Source organism: Rissa tridactyla, chromosome 13, assembly GCF_028500815.1.
Source record: "Rissa tridactyla isolate bRisTri1 chromosome 13, bRisTri1.patW.cur.20221130, whole genome shotgun sequence".
NCBI lineage: Eukaryota > Metazoa > Chordata > Aves > Charadriiformes > Laridae > Rissa > Rissa tridactyla.
Window position 1 is genome coordinate 4,224,950 of NC_071478.1, and position 23,524 is coordinate 4,248,473.

At 41.1% G+C, this 23,524-nt stretch overlaps 1 protein-coding gene across 4 annotated transcripts in view; it reads left to right on the forward strand.

The window, feature by feature from the left end:
* Window positions 1-16,792: 16,792 nt before the first annotated feature.
* The window catches only part of HECTD4 (HECT domain E3 ubiquitin protein ligase 4), a 76,713-nt gene continuing 69,981 nt past the window's right edge, over window positions 16,793-23,524 (forward strand). For all 4 annotated transcript variants that reach the window (XM_054220127.1, XM_054220129.1, XM_054220128.1 and 1 more), the window contains exon 1: window positions 16,793-17,231. In XM_054220127.1, the coding sequence (XP_054076102.1) occupies window positions 17,061-17,231 (171 nt within the window). In that variant the 5' untranslated portion in view covers window positions 16,793-17,060. The remainder of the gene's footprint in view (window positions 17,232-23,524) is intronic.

Sequence of the window (23,524 nt, forward strand, 5' to 3'; positions counted from 1 at the left end):
CTCCAGGGCCAATGAAAAAACCTCAAAATACCTGCAGAATGGTGGATCTTGGTGGATTCTTGCACCAAGAGGCTGTGGTCATCTTTATAGCTGATGCTGGCTGGTGTTAGAGTATGGTAGTATATAGCACTGTTACTCTTCCACCATCTTCCCCTTGATAATTAACATATTAAATATTAGGTGGTTCAGCAGAGGGAGCCAGTGAGCAAGCTTTGTCCAAATGCAGACCTGGCTGGGTGCATGTCTCATGTCACTATAGTCTGCCCTGTGAAGATGTTCTTTATTTTTCCCTGTCATCAGAACTATGTCTATGATGAGTTATGTCTTCTGTTGTATGTGGTTTGGTGGATGATGGGTATGGTCAGAGGTTTCTTAAGTTGATGTGAGATTTTACTGCAGTGGTGGGACTGGCCTGTTTACATAAATCAACTCTAAAAAGATACAAAAGTGTGTCGCGCATCTTGCTGCTAGTACTAAGATAAGTTTATCGATACTACCAAAGAAAGATCTTAACCCAATATGCCTAGAAATCTGAGTTAAAGTAAAAATTGTATGTGGGAACACTTAAATGGGGAAAGTCCAAAAACACCAAGAAGACTTCTTGATCAAAATAGTTTGTAGCAGCACATAGTATCGTAGTCTGCAAACCAATATTTGGTCGCAGAGTTGCGGTCTAAGAGAACACTTAAGAGGTACCAGTGCATCAGTCACTCCCTTCCCCTCTGGGAAGGGAGAAGCTATAGTAACAAAATAGCCCTATGGGCTGGCTGAAGGATAATTAGGCATTTAGATACAACAGCATTTTCTATAATTATTGATTACTCTGACACGTTCTTCGTTTGTGTATCAGAAGACAATGGAATGATACTTGGAACCATTAACCTTGTTTAATTAATGGGGAGGTTTTGTCTCCCAGCGTGCTGTCAGGAAGTAATTTGGTAATATAATTAAGTTGTCTTAATAGGTCCTGGTTTGGAGAAATGGTCTCACATGCTGCCTTTGCCTCCCTTGCCCCAGTTCCTGTCACTTGTCTGACTGGGTGGTGACCAGTAACACAGCCCTGCAAGGTAGGGGGAGAGAGGGAGGAAGGAATATTTTCATGCGGGTTGAGACCCTGAACTGAGTCACCGTGGGACCAGCTGAGTGTTGGTGGCACAAAGGGGCGTGGGAGCAGGCCTGCTTCTGGGGGCGCTAGCTGTTAACTCAAATTTTACCACCAAATCATGCCTTCACAGTGCTGAGCAGCTCCTCAGGCTTTGCTGCAGAAAATGGAGATGGCACAACCTCATCTTTCGTAAGGAAAGGCAGCCGGTGGACAGCTGTGATTTGTCTGTCTCTTAACCTCTAAAATATTTTCCTTGAGTTCCGTGAAAACCGGCTTTTTCCTCAAATGCTGTAGGGTGGAGGATGGAAAAGAGGAAAAACAAGGACTGTACAGATGACCAACACAGAAACAAAGTGAATATTCAGAAGGATTTTTCAATCTAGATAATACTGTCCACTACCTGAAAAATACTTCCACCGCATAAAGAGCTTTTGTGTGCGCTCTTGCTGTCCCGCAGCTTTTCTCATTCTGAGCATGTAAACAGTTCTGCAGTCCTGGCAAGCTGAGTCATTGCTTTTCACCGAGCATCCCCCACAGAAGAAGCTAGAGACATCCAAAGCCTCGGTCGCCCAATCAAAAGTGCTGGAGATGCGCAGGTCCAAAAATAGTGACAGACTCAACCACAGCAGCACTTCATTAGCATCAAATGTGCTCTTTGCTTCAGCTGCCTAATAAAGTGATATGTAATTATAATAAAGCATCCTTTTGAGAGGAAAGACAGAGGGATGTTGGCTTTCTCAGGGAATTGGTAATAAGATGCAATGCCATATTATCTACAGGCACCTATTATTACCTATTAGCTGCTTCTGTGAAATGAACTGATGGATTCAGTCCAGTCCAGAGAGGCTGTGTCCCAGCTGCCGTGTTGGCCAGCAGTCTCAGGGAGGCAGACACAAGCCTTGCTTCTGGGACAGGAAGCTTAAGAGAAACTGAGCCTTATTTGCAAGACAAGGTACTTCCCAGTGCCAGTTTTGTGGAGAAAGTTATCTTTGGTATTTCAGGTACGACACACTTGGTTTTAACTTTAATTAAAAGACACTATGGCTGGAATGTGAAAGTGCTTTTACAGGACTATCACAAATACCATTTTGGCCAGGTGTTGAGGAAAATATGCCAAATGCCCAGATACCCAGTGATCAGCTACTCATCACCCATGCTATAGGATACCTATAGGATGCCCCTTGTCATGCAGGGGCAGCCGAACCTTTTTCCACCAGCATATTTCCTCTCCTTGTAGTTCACAGAACCGTCGCCACTGGTATACCCAGTCCCACTTCTGCAAAAAGCTATTCTGGATCTCCCCACAAGCTCAATAAAGAATAAATAGTGTTTGAGGACAGTTTGTTTGTCTTCACCACCTTGTCTTCTGCTTTAGCCTCATAGAACACGTAGGCAAGATCAGCTGAGAAGCCATTCATAGGGAAGAGCTGGCCTAGGCAGCCCTTCTCTAGCAAATGCTAGGTAATTTCTTCCACTCTTTTCCAAATGCTGATTACCATATCATTTTAAATGAGTCAAGCATTAGAAAACCCATCCAAATGGATTTGACTAACAGAATTTGTTACAGATTCTCTGTCTATTCTTTCAGTATATTTTGTTTCTTGTCTTTCAGTGAATAGAGCTTCTTGGTCTCTCCTTATTAAAATCAACTGGTTTTTAAAATCAAAACTGTTTTTTACAGTTTTCTAACCAGTGCTTAAAACTCCAGGCAAGTAATTACCCTGCTCGGTTTGAAACCGGACAGCAGAGTTCTGCCCTGTCCTTGGCTCGCTGTGAAGGCTGTTACTGAAGTCTCTTAAAGTCCCGTTAGGTTAAGGGATGACACCATTTCCCTGTGCTGTTCAGGGGACTAAGCAGCACACCAACCTACAAATATCAGTGGCTCCAACAATTTTATCAGCTATTACTCTGTTCCAAAGCAGACACATGGACAGTTTAGTCCAAGAGATCTAGAACTACATCAGAGAGTCATGTAAACTCCACTACACTTTCTTCTGTCATTATTGTCCTGAAGTGGCAGGTCACATAAATGACACAGTTGTATGAGTACAGCATTAAGAGCTCCTGCTCCTATTCTAGTTTGGAGACAGCATCTGAAGTTCCCAGTGACTTGTGCGGGAATGTGAGGATACAGGAAAAGGGGAACTATTTACCTGTTAATTTGATTTCTCCGGTTCTCCTGCATTACAGTCTGCACTAAGCACCTGACAGCTCATTGTTTAAACAATTAGAGCAATTATATCCATATTTTTATAAGTATCTTACTCATAGTAGTTCATAATAGCTATTTTTCCCCCTCATTGTTCAGGAAGCCACTAATTGAACAAAGGGAGCCAGTCCCACTAACTGTAGTCAACATTTGCACTGAGTCACACAAGAGGATTGGTCTGTGATAGTTATATGTGGAATTTATATGCTTGCCAATAAGCAACCATGACATTTCTCACTTGTTTAGTTGCTTTTTCATAGTTTGTTTGGTTTGGGTTTTTTTTTTTTTAGGTCAGACCAGTTTTGACCCTCTCACAGAAGAAAAGCCAAAAAACATTTTTGTCAGCTGACTGCCTTTTTGGGTAATTTTATCCTGTTTTTTTTCCACATTATTTCAATATTTATCTTTCTCAGTGGAAATGACTTTACACGATGGATTCTACACACAGCCAGCGACTTCTATGACCTAACCATGGTTCACACTATACCAGACATAAATACTTGTTAGTAGTAATAATGATAAGGAGAGAGGAAGCACGGTAGTCAAAGTATTACTTGAGATTAAAGAAATTCAATTTTTTTTCCTCAGGTCTATTGATTTTCTGTGTGATCCTGAGCAAGTAACTTAATTTCAGTGAGGTCAGTGTTCATATACCTGCAGAATAGCAGTAGTACTTTCTCATATCAGGTCTCAAGAAGAGTTTTAAACTTCTGCAGATGTACAATTTACGACAATGGTCTAAGGTACATAAAAAAATAAAAAGTATATGCTTGGATGACACTGAGCAGGGGACCTGACCATTATTCTGATCTTCCCCTACTGAGATCACATCAACAATCGATACTAAAAAATAAAAACATTGTGTCGTGTTGAAGACTGGCACAGGTGGCATGAGGAATAAATGTTTTCATAGTCCTATTTATCAGCTGTAATGTAATTTTTTGCAGAACTTAGTCCATTATATTTGTACAGGACAGTACAACTAAAAGATTTAGAGTCCCTGGTGACATTCTGCGTTTCCTCATTTTGTCCAATTAGCAGTTCCTAACACTTTGCCTGCATTTGATCATAATAAATAACTTCTCATACTTCACATACACCGAGCACATTGGCCTCCTGACACCCAGCAGAGGTAAAATCTGCCATTATAACACCGAGAAACTGTACACAAAAGTAAAATGATTTATTCAGTCCATTGGAGCAAGTCAGTGGGATGCAGAGAACTACATCAATTAGCGCTAGGAAAGGCTTTAAGCCTCACAAAGAAAATAGGAGACTAAACCAGAAGCAACTACATTTTCATCTATTTTGTCAGTCCTGCTTGATATAGAGGTTTTCCACTAGCTTGACAGATGCACTTAAGATGTAATTGTTTTTAAAATTAAGGCTTTCAGATATCACCATGTGCTATACATGGTATCCTATTGTTCAAAATGCCCATTTTCACATGAAGAAATAAAATACAAAGATAAAATGTGCAAAAACAGTCCTAGGCAGCAATCTTATGTCCTTGCTATACAAGGGAGGAAGGTTATTTTTCAGAACAAGGACATACGAAGGCCCTAAAAAGAATGATGCACCCCCAAAATGTTTCACTGGAGATGTTTAGGTAAAATCAATATTCAAATTACTGATGTCAATGTCCTACTAAGCTGAAATGAAGATCTGTTTCATGGAATTTCATAGAAATTGGTGTATAACCATAACTGTTCCTTAAAATATGCACAAAAAATAAACAAATGCCCCTCTAGAATCAGAGAACTGAAACAACAGCAACTATTACTCAAATGACAGGCACATGGCAAAGCTTCTGTACATTGCACATTATCCGCATGGCCTCCCTCTGGACTGACACAGAAAGTGCAAAAAGGACATTTGAAGTCTGGAGCTTTGTGTTTGGTGAGAGAAAAAAAGCAAACAAGCATATCCTAGGGACACAGAAGATAAAAAGAAGGAAAACAGGAAAACTGCATTTTGAGACTGCTAATGTAGGAGAACTTTTTTTTTTTGTCAAAATACTGGCTTTGGTCGAAGAACTGTGCACAAAAATTTGTGGTTTACTTAATCCAACACTCTATGAAAGAAGACTTTTTAACACTTTGTAAATAAACATGATTTCATCAAGGCAATGTCTAACGTCATGTAACTCTCTTCTAATACGGGCAACCCATTAATCTCCAAAATTGCTAACAGCTTACATCAAAAAAATGAAAATAATACAAATAACAGCACAAATTATACGGCTTGGGCTTACTTGAAGTAACAGCTGATATCACAAGTACCTGAGAAGGGTGTCCCAGCATGAGCCAGCCAGTGCAGCTGTCTCCTGGGGATTTATAAGAATACTTATTAGAATTTCTATCATTCTTCCCATCCTGTCACCCCGAGCTGCAACTTTTCACGTCACTCAATTGGCCACCACACCAAGCCTGGGGGGACTGGATAATCAAGCCTAAGAAATGGCTTTTTTATGTGTTTGTCACGCACAATTGACAGCCATATGACAACGATCTGGAAGAATGAGCACAACACACGTAATACAGTCACTGTATTGCATGTGAAGGGCTGGGCTGTTGCTGTCTAATTGTGAACCAATAATCTAAGGAAGATAGTGATGCTGGTATAGTCCTCCGAATAGTCGGTTGGCTTTGGATGACTGACAGATAGTGCTGCTGTCAGTTCTCCTGTTGATTGATTGTTCATGGAGTTATTTTAGTTGAAGGGCAATTAACTGTTCTTCATGGTTTATCTGCAGGCTACTTGTGATGTTGTTCTTCTTAAAGAAACACTTCTATGTCGTTAAGCATAAAGTCAGGGGTTTATAAAATAATTCCAGAAAAGACTGACTTTTACCTGTCAGGACCAGGATTTTATTTGCACTAGACCCTCCACTGCAGCATTCATAAACTCAACTCTACAATATTACAAACAAACTGTCCTACCTGTAGCAGCATGAAAAGATTTCTGACCATCCTGGCTTCATATGAAGGCCAGTCCATCCCAAGTCCGTGGAATGATGAATTACTTGGCCTTTACTGGTTTATGCCATCTGGCTGTAAGGAACAGAGGGAAAAACAGGTGAGTCATAGTGAGCATAGGAAGATGGCACTTCTCGCAGAAATCTGCAACATCCCTTTACTAACAAAACCACAGTAGACATCTATATCCTTTTTTGTTTTTCTCCCTCATACTTACATCCAGCCAACTCGCTCACTAGCTGTGACTTTATGGTATAATAGTTCTTACTCTTCCTTTAAAAGTAGATTATTGGCTGGAAATTATATAGGAAAGAGATACTTGAAAGAACAGGAGAAAAGCTTCAAGAAAGAAATGAAGGGGAGGCAGGCACTATGGGAAGAGCACCTTTGGAGATGTGGGCACTTACAGCTGCAAAACAACACCATGCAGAGAGCAAAATTGTTCTTCCCAGAGGAAGAAGCATTCCAATTTGCACTGCATGGCTTCAGTTCTCAATTAGCGGCTTTCAGTTTTAAGTTTGTTTTGAATTCCTGTCACCATTGAAGAGAAAACCGGTACAGACTATAGCATTTTCTCAGGCCAGGGATTCACTGACCTGGCTTCCTTTTCTTAGGAAAAAGGGTAGTTAGTGCTGTAATGCCTGTGAAAACCTGCTAATTAAGACTTCACAGGATCTTGAAACTGATTTGTGAATTTCAGTAAAAGACAAAGATGATAAAAGTTCAAAAGCCACCTCATTTAAAATTCTCATTTAAAATCTTGCTTTGACTCTTTTCTTTGGTGTCCTGTTGTTTCAGACTCTCTAGTCACTGTTATCTCTTTTATAACATCCTCACAAATTATCCTTAGAGATGTGCTTATGAAAGGCAAGTCATTTTTGGATGAATAACATGTAATGAGTTGTGGGTTTTCTTCCCTATATTGCTAACTTGGCATGGGTGACTGAATAGATTTTTTTGTCAGGATTGGCATAGCTTTTTCTAAAACTTATATAAAGACCCAGCTCTAGCCTTTTGTAGTAAACAGCTGCCTCAGGCCTTTCACTCTGCATGACACCTACAAAACATGGCTGATGGAAGCAAGCTGGCAAAATTCTGCTTCTTGCCATCTTTGAGTAATTCCTCCATCATTCCCTCCATCATTACTTCTCCCTGTGGACAAGCTATTACATGACATTCCCAAACATGCTCTTTTTTTTTTTTGGTCTTTTTCGTTCCTCCAGGTCATTCTGCTTTCTCCCTGCTATTGGTATGGAAATTACTTTGAACAGAATATAGAAAATAGCAAATGGGTTATGAAAACCATCTAATCCTTCATGATGAGATCAGCTAAGTGCCCATCAGGCCCTACAGACACTTGTCTAGTGCATTGCCAAAGCCCTCCGTCAGCAGAGATCCCACTGCCTCTAAAGGCAATCCCAGTCTCCTGCTGAACACACACCAACGGGAAATATTTCCTGATGTTTGCCCTCTATCCCCCCAGGCGCAGTTTAAGCCCATGACTTCTTTTTTCATGCCAACAGCAGCTTACTACTTCTCTCTCTGCTTCCGCCTTTCACACATTTGTTACTGTGTCTCCTCTCTGCCTTCTCTTCTCTAGACTGAACATACCAAATCCTGTCACGCTTTCCTCATACGCTGTGGTTTCAAGATGCCTGATTGCTCTCACCAAGACTTTCCCCAGCCCATCCATGGGCTTCTTGAAACACAGTGTTCAATTCCAAATGCAGCTATCCAGGTGGTGATTCATATTCAGCTTTTAAGCAGTTCTGTTCGTGTCTGTAAAACATCACGGTAAGATTTTGTTTTTGAATGAAGCTTATATCTGCTACAGAATTATAGATTAAAAAAAACTAAGTAGTATAGACAAATTCTTGCCAGTCACAGTAATCCTTGCTTTCCACCCACTTACCTCTTCATACATTTCATTTTGCTGTATTTATTATACATATTTTAAACTCTCAATGTCAAAATATTCCTAACCTTACCATATGATGGATTTAGACTGAGATATATGAATGAAATTAAACTAGCCTAATATTTATAAGTTTTCCTAGATAGTTTGACTTTCCAGTACTCTAAAAAGCCATGAAAGCTTCTAATTTATTTTACTCCTAAAGTGTTTTCTGTAACAAATCAAGACTTTTATCAACAAGAAATGAAAAAGCCAAGATGCACTCATTTCCATTTTTTTATTAGTTCTTCTTTGTCACAGAGGAAAAGCATCCTTATTTGCAAAGAGTAGCTCCTGAACTGGAATAGTTTGAAATCTGGTCAGGGTAAACTGATTATTACTCTAGCGGAAAAAAGCTGAAGTTTGATGCAAATATTTAGACATGAGACAAACAGATATGATGGGATATTTGTGGAAGAAATATAAGTTACAGAATACCCACAATAGTTAATTCCTTTGTTTCTTGACCTGACCTCTGCAGTTCATGGGAAATATGTCTTTCCACAAGCGTACAAAGGATATGAGCACACTGGCCTACCTATTCCTTCTTCTGACTTTTAACTTACTTCCAATTACCAGTTGAATTTGGTTCAATGAGGCATTGTTGACAATGTTAAAAGAAAAAAAAAGGAGGAAAAAAAAAAGGTGACAGAACTGTGTAGTGTCTTAGTGTCTGTCAGAATTAGGGAAATTCAGGCTAGGTGGATACCTTCACAAGTAGATGCAATCCTCCTGTGCCTTGTGCCAGTGCAGACCATCCATCCCAAGGTGTGAGTGTAAGGAAACTGCTGTACTGGGAAGCTCCTCCCAGGAAATTTTATTCATGGTTCTGATGGGATGACTGGGATGTGAAAAAGATGTAAAAAGATACTAGAATGTATGTACTATAATTACAAAATCTCCTCTGTTGCCAGTAATTATATAAATAAGGATAAATAAATTATAAATAAATAATAAGCCCCTGTAGATGTCACAACAATGTTTTTCTGCAACACTATACAGACTGTCCCTATGCGAGTTTTAATGATGTGGGAGATTTTTAAGAAAATGTACAGCTGGCAGACAATTTGCCAGTAATTGAAATCAACTCATCCTGTGAATGAGTCATATTTAACAAAACTTCATTAAAAAAAAAAGGATAATGTTAAAACAGATATTTGTAGTTTTCATTTCAATATTAATTTTATTCAGTATCAAAATTATGAAGAAACGATATAAAATAAAAATAAATTAAACCATCATAACATATGGATTAAATAAAAATCTTACATAATATAAAGTAAATCTGGAATAAAAAGAAAAATGAAGTAAGTTAATTGTCCTGAAATGTACTTTTTCCCCTGACATTTTACATTGCAAATGTCAAAATTTTATCTTTTTATTCTGACTGGGATTAAGCATTTTGGACAAATATTCCATAAAACTCTGCCCACTTCTCAGTCAACCTTAAAATAATGTCTGTTTAGAGCCATCCTGATGGGGAGAGAGAACTCATTTCTCCCAGGGATATAAATTTTGTAAAATACAGATCTTGTCCATTACAGCTCTTGTTCAATATAAAGTTAAGATGAACCTAGCCTCCCCACCCACCCCATGAAGTTAGTCAGCTAGTTAGCCAGCTGGCTAGTTAACCAGGAGCACATTTCTCACAGCAGAGTGTTGGTGGCCCAGCCACAGGGAGCTCTTCGCCTCCTCATAACCTGCAAGTACCAGGTATGATGCTTCCCTGCCTTGCGATGCAGCTGCAGCTGCCATCCCCATGTTTCACATTTCCATCAGGCTTTGGTGATGTGAACATCCTTATCTTCCCCCAGGAAGTCTGATGGCAGGTTTGACAACATGCTTCAATCAGCGCTGAATGAAGATTTCAGGGAGTCTAATGAATCAGACACAAACACCTGCAGATCACCGCACCCATCTCCTGTGGGAGTCGTGGACAGGGAGTTAACACCCTGTTTGCCTGTCCGTACGCGGGGGCCCTGCACTGGGGCATCAGCGTGATCCAGAGGTTAATGCATTTTATTTTCTCTATGATATCATAGGACGACTTTACATTGTAATTCCCCATGAACTACTAGCGTGAAGTAAAACAGTTTGTGTTCACACTATTTAATGTAAAGGAGGAAAATATATTTAATTTAAAGATGAAAGGGCTTTAACATGTTTAACTGATTCGTTCTCATTTTTTAACTATCAGAAATTTAAAATTATGATACAGGGCCGTGACTCCAAGTGGGACTTATATTGATTTTACTAAAATTAAAGCTGAGGTCTTTTAACACAAAATGGACATTTTGGATGTCTGCCTTGGAACAAAGGACATCTTTGACTAACAAGGCGATGCTCCTAGAATGAAAAAAAAAAAAGTCTATGTTCTGTGTCAGTAACTGGAATTCTTTCTTGTTATCAATTAATAGCTGTCAAACACAGAGCTTTGCAGCACTGTCAACCAATTTATTCAGAAAATTATAGAAAATTATTGAAATACAAATGTAGAAACTCAAACTGTTTCTTAATGGTCTAACAGAAAACCAGCTTATGACGCTTTTTCTTTACAAGAGTTTTATTTAAAACTTTATGTAAAATATGGGGTAAACATGAAGCTAGAGATAGTTCTGAGGAAAGATATATTTTGTATTTGTGTCTAAGTATCAGCCCCATCTCTATGCTGGCCACTTTCAGCATTACAATAGCATTGCCAAGCAGTCCTTTCTTTTACAAGAGGAAGAAAACACTGCTGATCTTGCAGCATACATTGATCCAAAGAGCTACCGGTTTTGTAACTCATTGTCAAGAACTAATTTTAAAATCCTCAGATCTCAACCAAGCTATTAGGGATTTTGTCAATTTAACATTACAAACCCCGAGAAATAAAGTGGACCTTGTAATAATCCGTATGAATTACATAAATCTGCCCTGTTACATTTAGATTTTTACAATATTAAGCAGAATATTGTAGCAGACTTTTTTCATTTATTTTTTTCCTCCTTTTACTGCACCAGTTTTCAGGGAGGTTGAATTTTAAAACAGTACTGAATAGCTGTGTTTAAAACCTACCTATTTTTGGATATTAATAATGAGTCTTCTGAGACATTAGAGATTCAGAAATTCAGGACAACCACTAAGGGATCTGTTCAGCTCACAACCACTCTTCATCACTGATGGGCAGCATTTAAATACTTCCCTCCATAAAAGGCTACTTGCATTAAATTCTTGAATAAGAAAATGAGACATGAGATTACAGAGAGTAATGCTAAATACCAGCTTTCTTTGTTTCTGCATGTGAAATACTGCAAACAGAGTTTAAGCGTAAGTTGTTATTTCATTTACAAGCCCAGTATGACTCGACAATATCATGCAGCTGCAGAGAAAGCAAAGATGCTACTGAGACACTTAACAGGAGTATTGCATAGAAGACACAGGAATCTGCCCAAACCATTCCACGCTGGTAAGGCTTCATCTAAAGTACCAGAAGCTCAAAAGATATGGACAAGCTGTAGGAAATCCCAAAGAGCAGAAGCATGATCAGACTTCCTCAATACATGGCCCATAGAGAAAGTCTACAAGGATGGGCTTTATTTCATGCAGACACACTGGAGAGGAACTGTGGTCACAGCCTTCACCCATGAAAAAGACTGCACACAAGAGGAAGGAAATAAACTGTTCTCTGTGCCTACAACAGCTGTTCTCTGTGCCTACAAAACGTGAAAAAAAATGAAAAGGCTTAAATTACAGTAACACAAGTTCAATTAAGCATTAGGAAATTCCCTAACTGTAATGACAATTCAACAATGGAAGAGATTGCAGGTGGAATGTCCATCAGTGTAGATGGGACAAGTACGTGTCACAAGTAGTGTAGTTACAGCTTGGGTCACAACACTGGGTTAGACTTGACTCTAAGAAAACATTCCAGCATTTTTACTATGATGCTGTAATTTACATTTGTTTCATGTCCCATATAATGAAGGCTATGTTTGCAAGGTAAGTGATTCATACCAATGTTTCCTATAATGAAATTGTCCTTATTCATTTTAATAAAAATCTCTTTTTAGTTGTTCTTCCTTCCTCTAGTCTACCTTGCTATCAGTCAGAGCATTCTTCAGAGATTATTACTAATACATCAAAATGAGAAAAATATTAATATTTTTCCTTTGCGATTAAAATACATCTCTGAAGTTTGAAATTATTTTATTTCGCTGTCTAGTTTGTTCTTTCTCCTCTGTCAAATACTGATTTTTTTCCACTTCAGTCCTTTCTAGGTTTTACTTGGAGAAAAATGAAGAAACTGTATTTTTTAATCACAGTTAGTGTGCCAAGAAATGCCAGTATTCCTTGCATAGTGGCCTTATTAATGATGGCATTTGGGCTCTCTAAATAACATGTACTAGGTAGAGAAGCCAGGATTTAGAGTATGGAAATCTGGTTTTTGCAGACCACATAAAAATAGCAACTACTTCTTGTGTTTCACACATTTCTTAGTGCCACAATGGTCATTAAAACTGAAACTGCCATTTCTAAATTAACAGAAAGATGTACAGCAAAGCCTTAGGATGAAAAGAATTTACACCATATGTTATAGCTGTTAATACAAAATTAAACTGGAGGGCGAGACAATGTTCCTTTAAATTCCGTTATGTAATAGGCAAATGGTCAATTCGAAGCATGAATAGTGAATTTCCAGTTTCAGCTCACAGAACTTAATTTTTGCCCATAGACCATAAGCATCTTCTCTTAAATCTCCTGTGATGCACAGAGAAGCACAGGGCCACATTCAGCTGCAGGACCGGGGACCAGCGTAGAACGAAGTTCATTGCAGAATCCGGCCGCCAGAGGCAGATGCCAGCACAGCCACAGCAGCAGCCACCTAGCTCTAGACAGCTGACCCATCTGCTCAAAAATAATTACAGCAAAAGACTGGTTTTCTGTATAAACCTATTTGCAAATTAAGGGTTTATTTCTTCAGCTTGATGATTTATGTCACAGAGTTATTCTAGTCTGTTTTTTAAGTCACACCATCTCCCAGAATGTAGTACAATACAGTACACCTCTGAATGCTACATTGGAGACACAGTGGCTGACATTTTCTGGTGATATGCAGAACAAAAATAATATATTTTTTTCATTATATTATACAACATCTTCTGCACCATATCCCGACAAACTGCATTTGCTGAATTCGTTGCAGGATCAGGGCCCTAGAAGCTATGTCAACATTCCATGCTATGTAAGCTTGTAGGTTGTACAACATACTGTTAAGTCCTGAATGGCAGGCACCTAAAATAATTTACTAAATCTTATATTTACCAGTGATTATTTTATTTGCCTGCACTGAGGCAGAACAGGACACGTTTCTCAGTTTTATGGCATTAGATTAATTCAATAACTGATTTTTAACTTTGAATTGTCAAATCAATACAATTCAGAAGAACTCCAAATAAGCAAATAAATAACTATAAAATGGTAAACATCCCCTCTGTTCAGCTTGGGATGTCCTCTCACAAATGCGGCTAAAAGGGATTTCTAAAATGTCCGCACAATCTCCAATTCACAGTTAAGTGGCGTGCTTTTCACTCTGGGGCAGCTCAGGTTACTTACCACAGAAAAACACATATATCAGGATTCTCGCTGTGAGAAACTGTTCACTGACCCCCAGTCAAATGACAAAGCAGAGCCTCTGGCCAGTATATAATTTAGCACCTCTTTCTGTGCTTAGCCTGGTATGAATGCATCCAGAGTTACACATACCTCTCTTCTAGCTCTGAGTCAGCTCCTTATTCAAATACAAGGCCTTGGTTTGTATTTCAAAGCAATTAGTGGATTGAATCGACAGCTATATCAAACCCTGACTCTCCATCTGGAAGCTACTGTGACAACCATATTCCTCTGGGATAAAGCAGTCCAGAAGGCCCTGGAAAAAGCACATGAGAGCTGGAGACAAAGAATTTTCAGCCTGGGGGTTACCCAGCCTATGAAACAGTCCTTTGGAGAACAACAGATACATCCAAAACTCGGCCACCTCTACAAAACACTGCAAATCCTTTCTGTTGACAAGCCTTCCTGGCATGAATGTTGCTTGTGAAGAGAACAACCTGTTTTACTCCCAGTTCTGCTATTTGTATTGATTTTGTGGAAGATATTCAACTAGTACCATGACAGTATTACAAAATCTAAAAGAGAGTTTTTTCCAGTGTTACTCCCACTAAAACGTATACACACTATTCCTGTCTCCTGTGAATGAATGAAAACAATGTAAAACTCCTTCTCTGGTAACAAAACAATAACACCAGTCACTATCTCGCAATGAAATATTGTGACTAATCTAACCTCAGCAGCCTTCCCGTTCCTCCAAGGAGACCTTGTGAGCACTGCTTATCTCAACTGCCAGAACTCAGCTGCCACATCCCACCTGCCATAAAATCTTCAAATCTCAGCATTCTCTCTCTTGTGAGCACTAGCAGTGCTCCCGCGGGAGGATCAGGGTGGATTTCATATCTATGGATATATCCATCTGCAGCCGTTGTTCTCTGTGTCACACCCTGACCAAAAATAACAGATGCCCATGAACGATCTCACCCTTTCAAAAACCTTTGATCCCAACTCTGCATACTCTGTTCAAAACTGACACTCTCTAGCACAGAGGCAAATAATACCTATTTCCATAATAAAACCAAGCCTGGAGACTCTTCTGCTCTTCAATACATGAATGGCAGTGATATCCTACCAAATATAGTGTACTGAGCTATCACACAGATCTGTAAACAACTGCTCCTATGAACTTACCTGAACCCTATGTTGTCTGAACTGGCCTCAAAGACAAATTGCGCAGTTTGTGAATGCTCGTGCTGCTCAATCAGTGATACGAAGATGCTTTGTGTGGGGTCATAAATTGAGCGCTGGTCCATTACATGGAAAAAATGCTTCTTCTCCGACAGATTTAATAGGACATACAGCATTGGCAATAGATCTCATTTTCCTACAGCTCCAAATACACTTTTCCTCCAATACCACAGCACATTTGTTATAATGCACTAATATATTAAATAATTTAATCTGATCAAACAGGTAAATAAATCTGCAGCGCTCCATCTCTGTTCTGTTGTGCACAGTCACCGTTTCATGAAAAGCAGACACTTGCAATGGGAATCCCCACAGTAATTATACACTAAAAATATTTAACATTTATCATCGTGTCTTTCTCATTAACATGATTTGTCTCACAAGCACGTACTCTGCTGAACAGTCAGGTACAGATGCCTTGACACTTTGTGCCTCTCTGAACAGGCCCGGGCGGAGGTCTGAGGCAACTGAGTGTGAAATTAGGCTGATGGGAAATGGGGAAGGTTACCCAATGCCGCCCAATAGAGAGAAAGAAGGGTCAGTTTTTCTTTGGATCTCCTTTTTTTTCCCCCACATACTGTGGCGTTGTGAACCTTTTGCTTCACACCCTCTGGCATCCTCATTACACAGATAAATCTGGAGGTATGGATTTTAAGGGACATACCTGCTTCCTCACAAGTCCTTCATGAAAAGGGTCCTTGAGAGGCCACAGGATTCCTCCGAGGAGATGACGGAGGGGACGGGAGAAAGGGAGGTCATTCTGGAAGGAGAGGGGGGCAGACAAAAAAGGGGTGACCAGAGGTGCGAGGAAGGGAGAAACTACCCTGTGGGGAACGTGAGGCACCAAGAGGGATCGGTCCTCAAGGGAGAGGGGCCCTGCCTGGCCAAGTAGGTGAGGCTGAAGAGGGAAACTCTGAGGGGAACGGCCTCACCCTCGTCGTTCCCCTGGCGAACCCTCTCCCTGCGGCTGAGGGAGCAGCTCCCCGGGATGGGCTGAGGAAAGGGGCCTTTGGGTGAAGGGAGGTGAGGAACCGCGGGGAGCGGCCGTTGCGTGAGGGGGTGAGGGGCTGAGGGGATCGCCCCCGGGTGCGGCACGAGGCGCTGAGGGGAGCGGCCGCGGCGGGGAGCGGAGGTGAGGCGCTGAGGGGGGCGGCCATTACGTGAGGGGCCGAGGCGCTGAGGGGAGCGGCCCCGGATGCGGGGCGAGGCGCTTGAGGGGGGCGACCCCGGGGGGCAGCAGAGGTGAGAAACTGAGGGGAGCGGCCCTGAGTGTGGGGCGCGGCGCTGAGGGGTGCAGCCCCCGGCGGGAACGGGGGTGAGGTACTGAGGGATCGCCCCTCGATGCGGGAGCGGAGGCGCTGAAAGGGGCAGTCCGGGGCGGGGGGGAGCGGAGGTGAGGCGGTGAGGGATCGCTCCTGGGTGCGGGGCGAGGCGTTGAGGGGAGTGGCCCCGGGAGGGAGCGGGGGTGAGGAGCTGAGGGTGCGGGTCGCGGCGCTCAGGGACCGCCGCGGGGTGCGGGGCGCGGGCCGGCGGGAGGCGCCCTCGGGGGCGGCTCGTCGGGGGGCGCCGCGCGGGCGCGAGGGGCGGCACCGAGGGGCGCCGGGGGGGCGGGGCCCGGCGGGGAGGGGCGCGGCGGGGGCGGGGCCCCGCGGGGCTGGGAGGGGGGGAGGGTGTATTGTTCGCCGCGCGGTGCATGCCGGGCCCGCCTCAGCCCCCAACATGGCGTCGCGCTGTCACCTGTGTGTGTGAGGAGGGAGCGGGACGTGGTGGCTGCGGGCGGGCACGGCGGCTCCCGCAGGTCCCCGCTCTCCTGGCGCCGCGGTGGCAACGCGCCGCTCCTCGCTGCTGCCCACCGCGCTCCGGCTGTCCGGCACCCAGGCCGCTGGGGACCCCCCTGCCCCCGCCCTGCCCCCGCCATGGGGGGGTAGCGGGACCCGCCTCGCCTCAGCCCTGCGGAGTCCCCCCGCCCTCCGCGCTATGGGGTCCCCGGCGGGCGCCTCGGCGGCGGCGGCCACCGACTCGGCCCAGTGGCTGTCGGTGAAGGAGGAGACCATCTTCCTGCACGACGGGCTGATCCGGGTCACCGACCTGGCCGAGCTACCCAGCGAGATCATCGGGGTGGCCGAGCCTGGCGACACCGAGCTGGAGGTGAGCCGGGCCCGCGGCCCCCCGGGCTGAGGGGAGGGACGGGGGTAGGGGTGAGGAGGTGGTGAGGGGGGTGCCCTCGGGGGAGGGGGGATAGTGGCAGCGGGGGCCTGAGGCGAGGAGGAGGATGGTGGTATGGGGGGCGGGGGAGGAGGGGGGCGCAGGGAGAATGACTAGAGGGGGATGGGGGGGCCGGGATGGAGAATGGTAGCTGCGGGTGCACGGTGAAAGATCTGGGGTATGGAGCCAACTGGTATTGAGGCAGTTTACTTGTTTTAAGTCAATCTAATTTATTTCAAATAATGATGGAAGTGGAACTGGGCAGGAGGCTGGTGAGGTGCTAATGAAGATGGAGGGTGAAGTATTGGTGCTACCTCCTTGTTCTGAATCAGTAGGATTAGGAAATCTGAGCCATGCTGATGTATTTCAAGGAGGCCTTTGGTTCATTTATTTTTGTTTATGGTTTTGTATCTTTTTGCTGCTACTTTTAGGAGGTTTATAATCAATCTGCCTTATAATAAGATGCTTAGGGTACTGGGGTGTCCGGGTGTTGTATTTAGGCTGTTGACAGTGATCATTATTAAAGAGTGAGGAGGGCAGATGAGATTTTCATTCCAGCTTTTTACCTTCTCAGAACTGCTGGTGGTTTTGGCTGCAGGCAGATGGTACAGCTGTTTTATCTTATGAGGAGATGGTGAAGGACTGAATGTCATGGATTGTAGGTTGCATCTATTTTGTAGACTGCTTTTTTTTCCCCCCTCCCCGTATGCCTCCCTTCTCTTCTTTCACCCCGCCCTCTTCTCCAGCAATGTGGCTTGCAATGACACAGGGTCTTTGTCAGAGGAGCTGAGTGGTGTGAGCCGGGAGAGGATGGTTCAGCAGGAGCTTTATCTGTGTGCTATGTTAGGTCATGAGCATTTAGGCCGCAAAACCCTTTAGTGAGGCTTTGACTGCTAACTGGAGTGTTGCTAAGAAGAACCCATGAGCCAGACTTGCAGTTCTGACAACATCATTGTTTGCCTTGCGATGTGAAGTCTTTATGGTGTTTATGAAAACTTCCCACAGCCTTATCTAAGGAAAGATATTTCTTGCTGAACGTGCATTCTCTTTTCTATGTGATGTGACACTGGGGATTGGAATGGGAATATTAGCTGCTCCCATTAAATGGATGTTGGCAAATACCGCATGATCAGGAAATTTAAGGTGGATGACTTATCTCTATGTGTAGAAACATGGAATGATTCTCTCTTGTGATCGGAGTCTACTCTAGCATTCAGTGCAGCTTGTATTCAAGAAAATATTTCAATTCCGTTACATAGTTCTAGAAGCAGCATCGAGTCTAATAACTGTCTTTGAAAAATACATGCTTCCACAGCATGATTTGTGTTACATCATAATAAAGGAGGATATTCTTTTAAAAAAAAAAATAATAAAAAGCCCAAACCTTATTTTTAAGATCTTGCAAGCTAGACCAGAAGTATGTTCCGGCATGAAACTTGACACACAGCTTCACTTGACAAACGCTTTAGCTCTGGAGAATTTTTTGTTAGTACTAGGGAAGTCTATGGAACTATAATTGTTTGGGAGAGAGAGGGATGGAGTTAGTGTTACAGTGTCTTGTCCTTTATGACACTTCTATAATGAGTGTTTCAGCAATCCAGTGCCACTAATTCACATAATTTCTCCTGTTCCAGAGATTATTTTTTTCTGTTGTGCATATTTGCACTGTGAAATGTTAAACTAACTAACTAAATAAGACTTTTTGCTATGGTGCTTATTTTGATTTATAGTCAGTCTTAAGTTGCAGAATATCACAGCATTTTATTTTATTCCACTGAAAGAATTGATGACCAGAAGTGACTTATTTTTCAGATCTCGTTTGTAAAATGGCTTGTAGTTTTTGGTATTGAGGGGGGAGGGCTAAAAAAAAGTGAAATTTCAAGTGGTGTAAATGTAAATTATTTAGCTGATAATTTCAAAAAACAACATAAAAAAAAGAAAAGGACTACCTTGGTAAATTGGAATGGCTTTGAGGAGCCATTTTGTGGAAATAGGTGCATGCATCTTATTGAAGTGGCCATGCAATCGACTAATACACTGAATAGCTCATTTGCACTGCTTCTACTCCTGCTTGCAATGTAATAAATATATTTGAAAATGGTCCAAATAGAAGTCTCTTGGGATATGTTATTGGACAAGGGTAGGAGATGCTGCAGCTGCTGCTTTGATTAGTAAACTTCTTTAATACACTTCTTGTGCTTCATCAATGGTGGTCAGAACCTTGACTGAATTTCTGATATCACATGCTTAACTAAAAAATGAAGTATACTTAAACAGATATTTTTTTTTTTTAGTGGGGAAGTATCATTCTGGTTTATTTTGCTTAAATATCCCTTTAAAGAGCTTGTTGGTGAATAATGTCAGTGTATTTGGATGTTTTTCCTTTGTCCTTCTGTTCAAAGATTTTGCTATTTATAAAAAGAAGAGCAGAGGAAAAATATTGCGGTACTAGTATTACACCAAGAAAGACTTATGAAAATTTATTATTTTGTTATTTTGACTCCCATGAAACTTCTACTTTTTAAAAATATTTTTATATATGTGTGTGTGTATTATTTTTTTTTCTTCAATGGTAGGTTATGAAAGTGTTAACATTCTCTTTTATGTGAAGGTAACTTGTTCTAGGAGTACCTTTAAGTTTAAAGAGTGTGTGTGGAGGGTTGTTTTATTTTTACTTTTCATGTGATGTAAATGATGTATGCCAGCTTCTTAGACTGTCTGTCAGCATATTTACAAAGCATATGTATTACCAAAAAGAAAGGAGGCACTTTGGATTTTTTTATTTGATAGAACTTTGTAATGATGTGCATAGAAAGGCTGTTCTTGGTACAGGTTTCCCAACAAAATCTTTAAGTCAAAGGAGACCTACATTAGTTAGCCAATATGCAAGCCTTTGCACCCTTATTTTAAAGCCTTTCATACACAGAAATAACTTTCAAAGTGCAAAGTCTTCTGCTTCTTGGAGACAACCTTATGTGACTAACAACTGAAGAAGTTGTCATGACATTTTGTCTGGACTCTGCCCTGGATGTCAAAGCCTGCACAGGAGGGACAGTTTAATGGAAGATGAGCTGCTCTTTAAAGTGCCACAGTGGAAACTGCAGCACTGCCACAGTCCTCCCTATCAAACATCTTTCCCAGATACAATAACCCCTGGGAGCGGGGCAGAAGGTATGTCTGAAGGTAGAGGTCCCTTAAACCACGTGGTTTTAATCTGCCAGTGTGGCAGAGTCAACATGCTGAGATTTATGAGAGTGCCAGCAATATAAATTGATGTGTTAACCCTTGTTAACAAAATAAGCAGGGCAGTACTGAACAGTGGTTGTTCACATAGACTGGAAAAAGGCCATCTAATGGCAAAAAAGCATTCGCTTGTTTCTACGCAGTTTAGTTTGGTTGACATACATTACCATTGTAATCCTTCCTTTTGAGGAGGCCTTCTTTCTGATCTTCACATTTGCATCTGGTATTTTGATTAGTTTTAAATTTGCATCATTGGCAGTTTTTCGGCTAACTAGTGATAAGCTCAGTTATTTTTTTCCACAAGGAAATAAGTGGGAAGAAAGACAAATCTTCACTATATAGTCACAGTATAAAGTAGAGCAACCTTATGTGTCACTCCACTTAACTCATAAGCACTCTGTTTTACATAACAGCCTAACAGAGATAATAGTCATTTGGATAGCTGTTTTTGCTACTCTTCTGCGTAGCCTGGAAAAGTTTTAAATACCTGACTTTTTTTTTTCCTCTTTAATATATTTTTAACAAGAAGCTAAAAGTGTATCTCCTACCTCAATAGCTATCTGGAGCATGTATGTATCTGTCCTCATCTGATGTTTTGACTCTTGTCAAGCTCTGTTACTGTAGGAGAGAATAAGAGATACCACTGTAAAAAAAAAAAAAAAAAAAAAAAAAAAAAAAGTGGTGTCGTTTCCTCTTCCACTAGTATGGTCTAGGCTAGCCCTCTAGGGAGAAGTTGAACAACTAAAGTCCAGTGCTGTTTTAACAGGGTGTACTGATGCTGTGACTAACTTGTGTTTTCATTGCAAATTATTTAGATTTGAAGGTATCTGCTAAACTTGAAGCTTTCATCCATTTTCCTCCCAGACTAGAACTGTTTTGTCACTCTTCCCTGATCGCTGAAAGAGAGAGTGGTTCTCTGTAATTATCTAGGTCAGCGCTTCCCAAATCTTTCTGTTTGTGACCTTACTTCCATCAACAAGCTTCACCTCTGTCAAGATAAAAATCCCTAATGCCAGCATAAACAATTGACTTTTTACTAAGTGGGTGACCCCTCTTGGGGTTACGACCTCTAGCTTGGGAACTGCTGACCCAGGCATGTATGTCAGGCTTGTAACTTTCCTAGTCCTGCATTTGGCATCCCTTTCCACTTCAAATACTCCAGTGTTGGTCTTTGAGAGTGTTTAGAGCTTTCAGAGTAACACCAGGTAGAAGGTAGTTCTTGAAGTTAGTTCTGTGCAGGAAGATAACCTTATGAATGGGAGCTTTGGCTGTTACTTTTGCACAGGAGTTGATGGCATTCTTTCAGGCATCACCGTTAGTCTCTCACTTGCCTTCTGAGAGGTCTCTGAAATCTTGTTCGCTTTCCTTTTGAGTTCACTTTCATTAGATAATCTGTGTAAACCATGAATATTGTGTGATTTAATCTCCAGCAGAGTTGCTGTTGTTATCATCAGTTGTCATTGCTTGAATTTATTAAACTTCTATAATATGGACAACATGCCTCTTGGCTTTTTATTTTTAAAGTCATATTTTACTCATCCTAGTAGAGAAATACTAGGAAGCTTCTTCTAAAGGATGATTTTGCAAACATGTTTCCCAAATATAGTTCTTATTACCAATTGCAGCTGATTAGTGGTCTGCACACTCGGATGTTTAAATGACGATTTTTCTTTACCTTTTGCAGACATCTTTATCCACTACTTAAATAAGAGCCAGAGAAATATTTTAATAAACAAATGAACGAACAAAGAAATAACAGTTTCTTTCATAGCATTCTTTTGATATATGTTTACAGCTTGCCTGTACTGTAATTCATCTCAGGTATCAAGGTTGTTTGGCAAATTTGTACAGTTCTAAAAAAAAAAAAAAGTATTTGGTACAATGTTGTTTATGCAGCAGAAGATGCAGGTTTCTTAGTAATTATTTCTGAGCAAGTAATTAGGTTTCTGATGCTTTCACAAGGGAAAATAATTCATGCTTTTAGCTGAGTTGTTAAAAAGCTGTGCTGCTGTATACAAGATTATGAATCAGTAGAGGCTTTGAACAAGGTGATATGGTTAAAATTTCTTGGAGCAGAAAAAATCAGAACAATCTTGAAACTTGTAGTTTTCAAGTGCAACACTAAAAGCATAATGTAAAGTATGCAGCAGCCCCTAAGAACCTATAAAATTTCAATGTCTAAAACATCAGGATGAAAATGTTTGCACGTATTTATATATTTTACAAACACATGGGTGTATCAAACAAAAAGCCTTTATAGAGGGTTTAGAAAAATGTTTTAAAAGAAATCAAGGCAGTGTTTACACTAAGACAGCTTCCTACTGTGTGTCTTCAGAAATTGCCATAAGTAGAAATGCTGTTACCCAGCAGAGCAACAGAAAGTGGAGGACTAGGAGTATGTATACAATGTTGTTTATGGAAACAGTTTAAATTTTGATGTGTATTTCAGTTTTCAGGGTGCCTTAAAACTATCAATTCTGGTATTCCTCTTATAAAATAATCTATAAATCATGTCATTTGGTCTTTTTTATGTAATTCTATTTGTATTTCTAGAGACAAAAGAACCAAGTAAACAAGTGGTATACCCTACACGTTAACTCTGTGGTGCAAGAGGAATGACCTTATAAGTGTAATGTGGTGCTGAAAGTAACATAGTTAAATTTTTTTCATGCTGCTGTTAAGAATTTTGAGGTTGCGTATAGTTTTCTGTATAGTTTGTTCCTCTTGTGAGATGAATACTCAGGGGACTATTATGCATCTAAGTGATGTTGGTAAATATACCATCTTCAAGAAGTTGTTCTCTTGATGTGCGAAGTTGAGCCAATTTAATTATGTAGAGAAAAAATTAAATGCTCTTCTGGAGATTTAAAAGCTTTTACTTGCAGTATGTAACTTTAGGAAAAAATATACCTTTGAACAGCATCGTTGCTCATCAGTTCCCTATGTAGAAGAATTGAAACTGATCAATGAAACTAGCATATTCACTCCAAGAG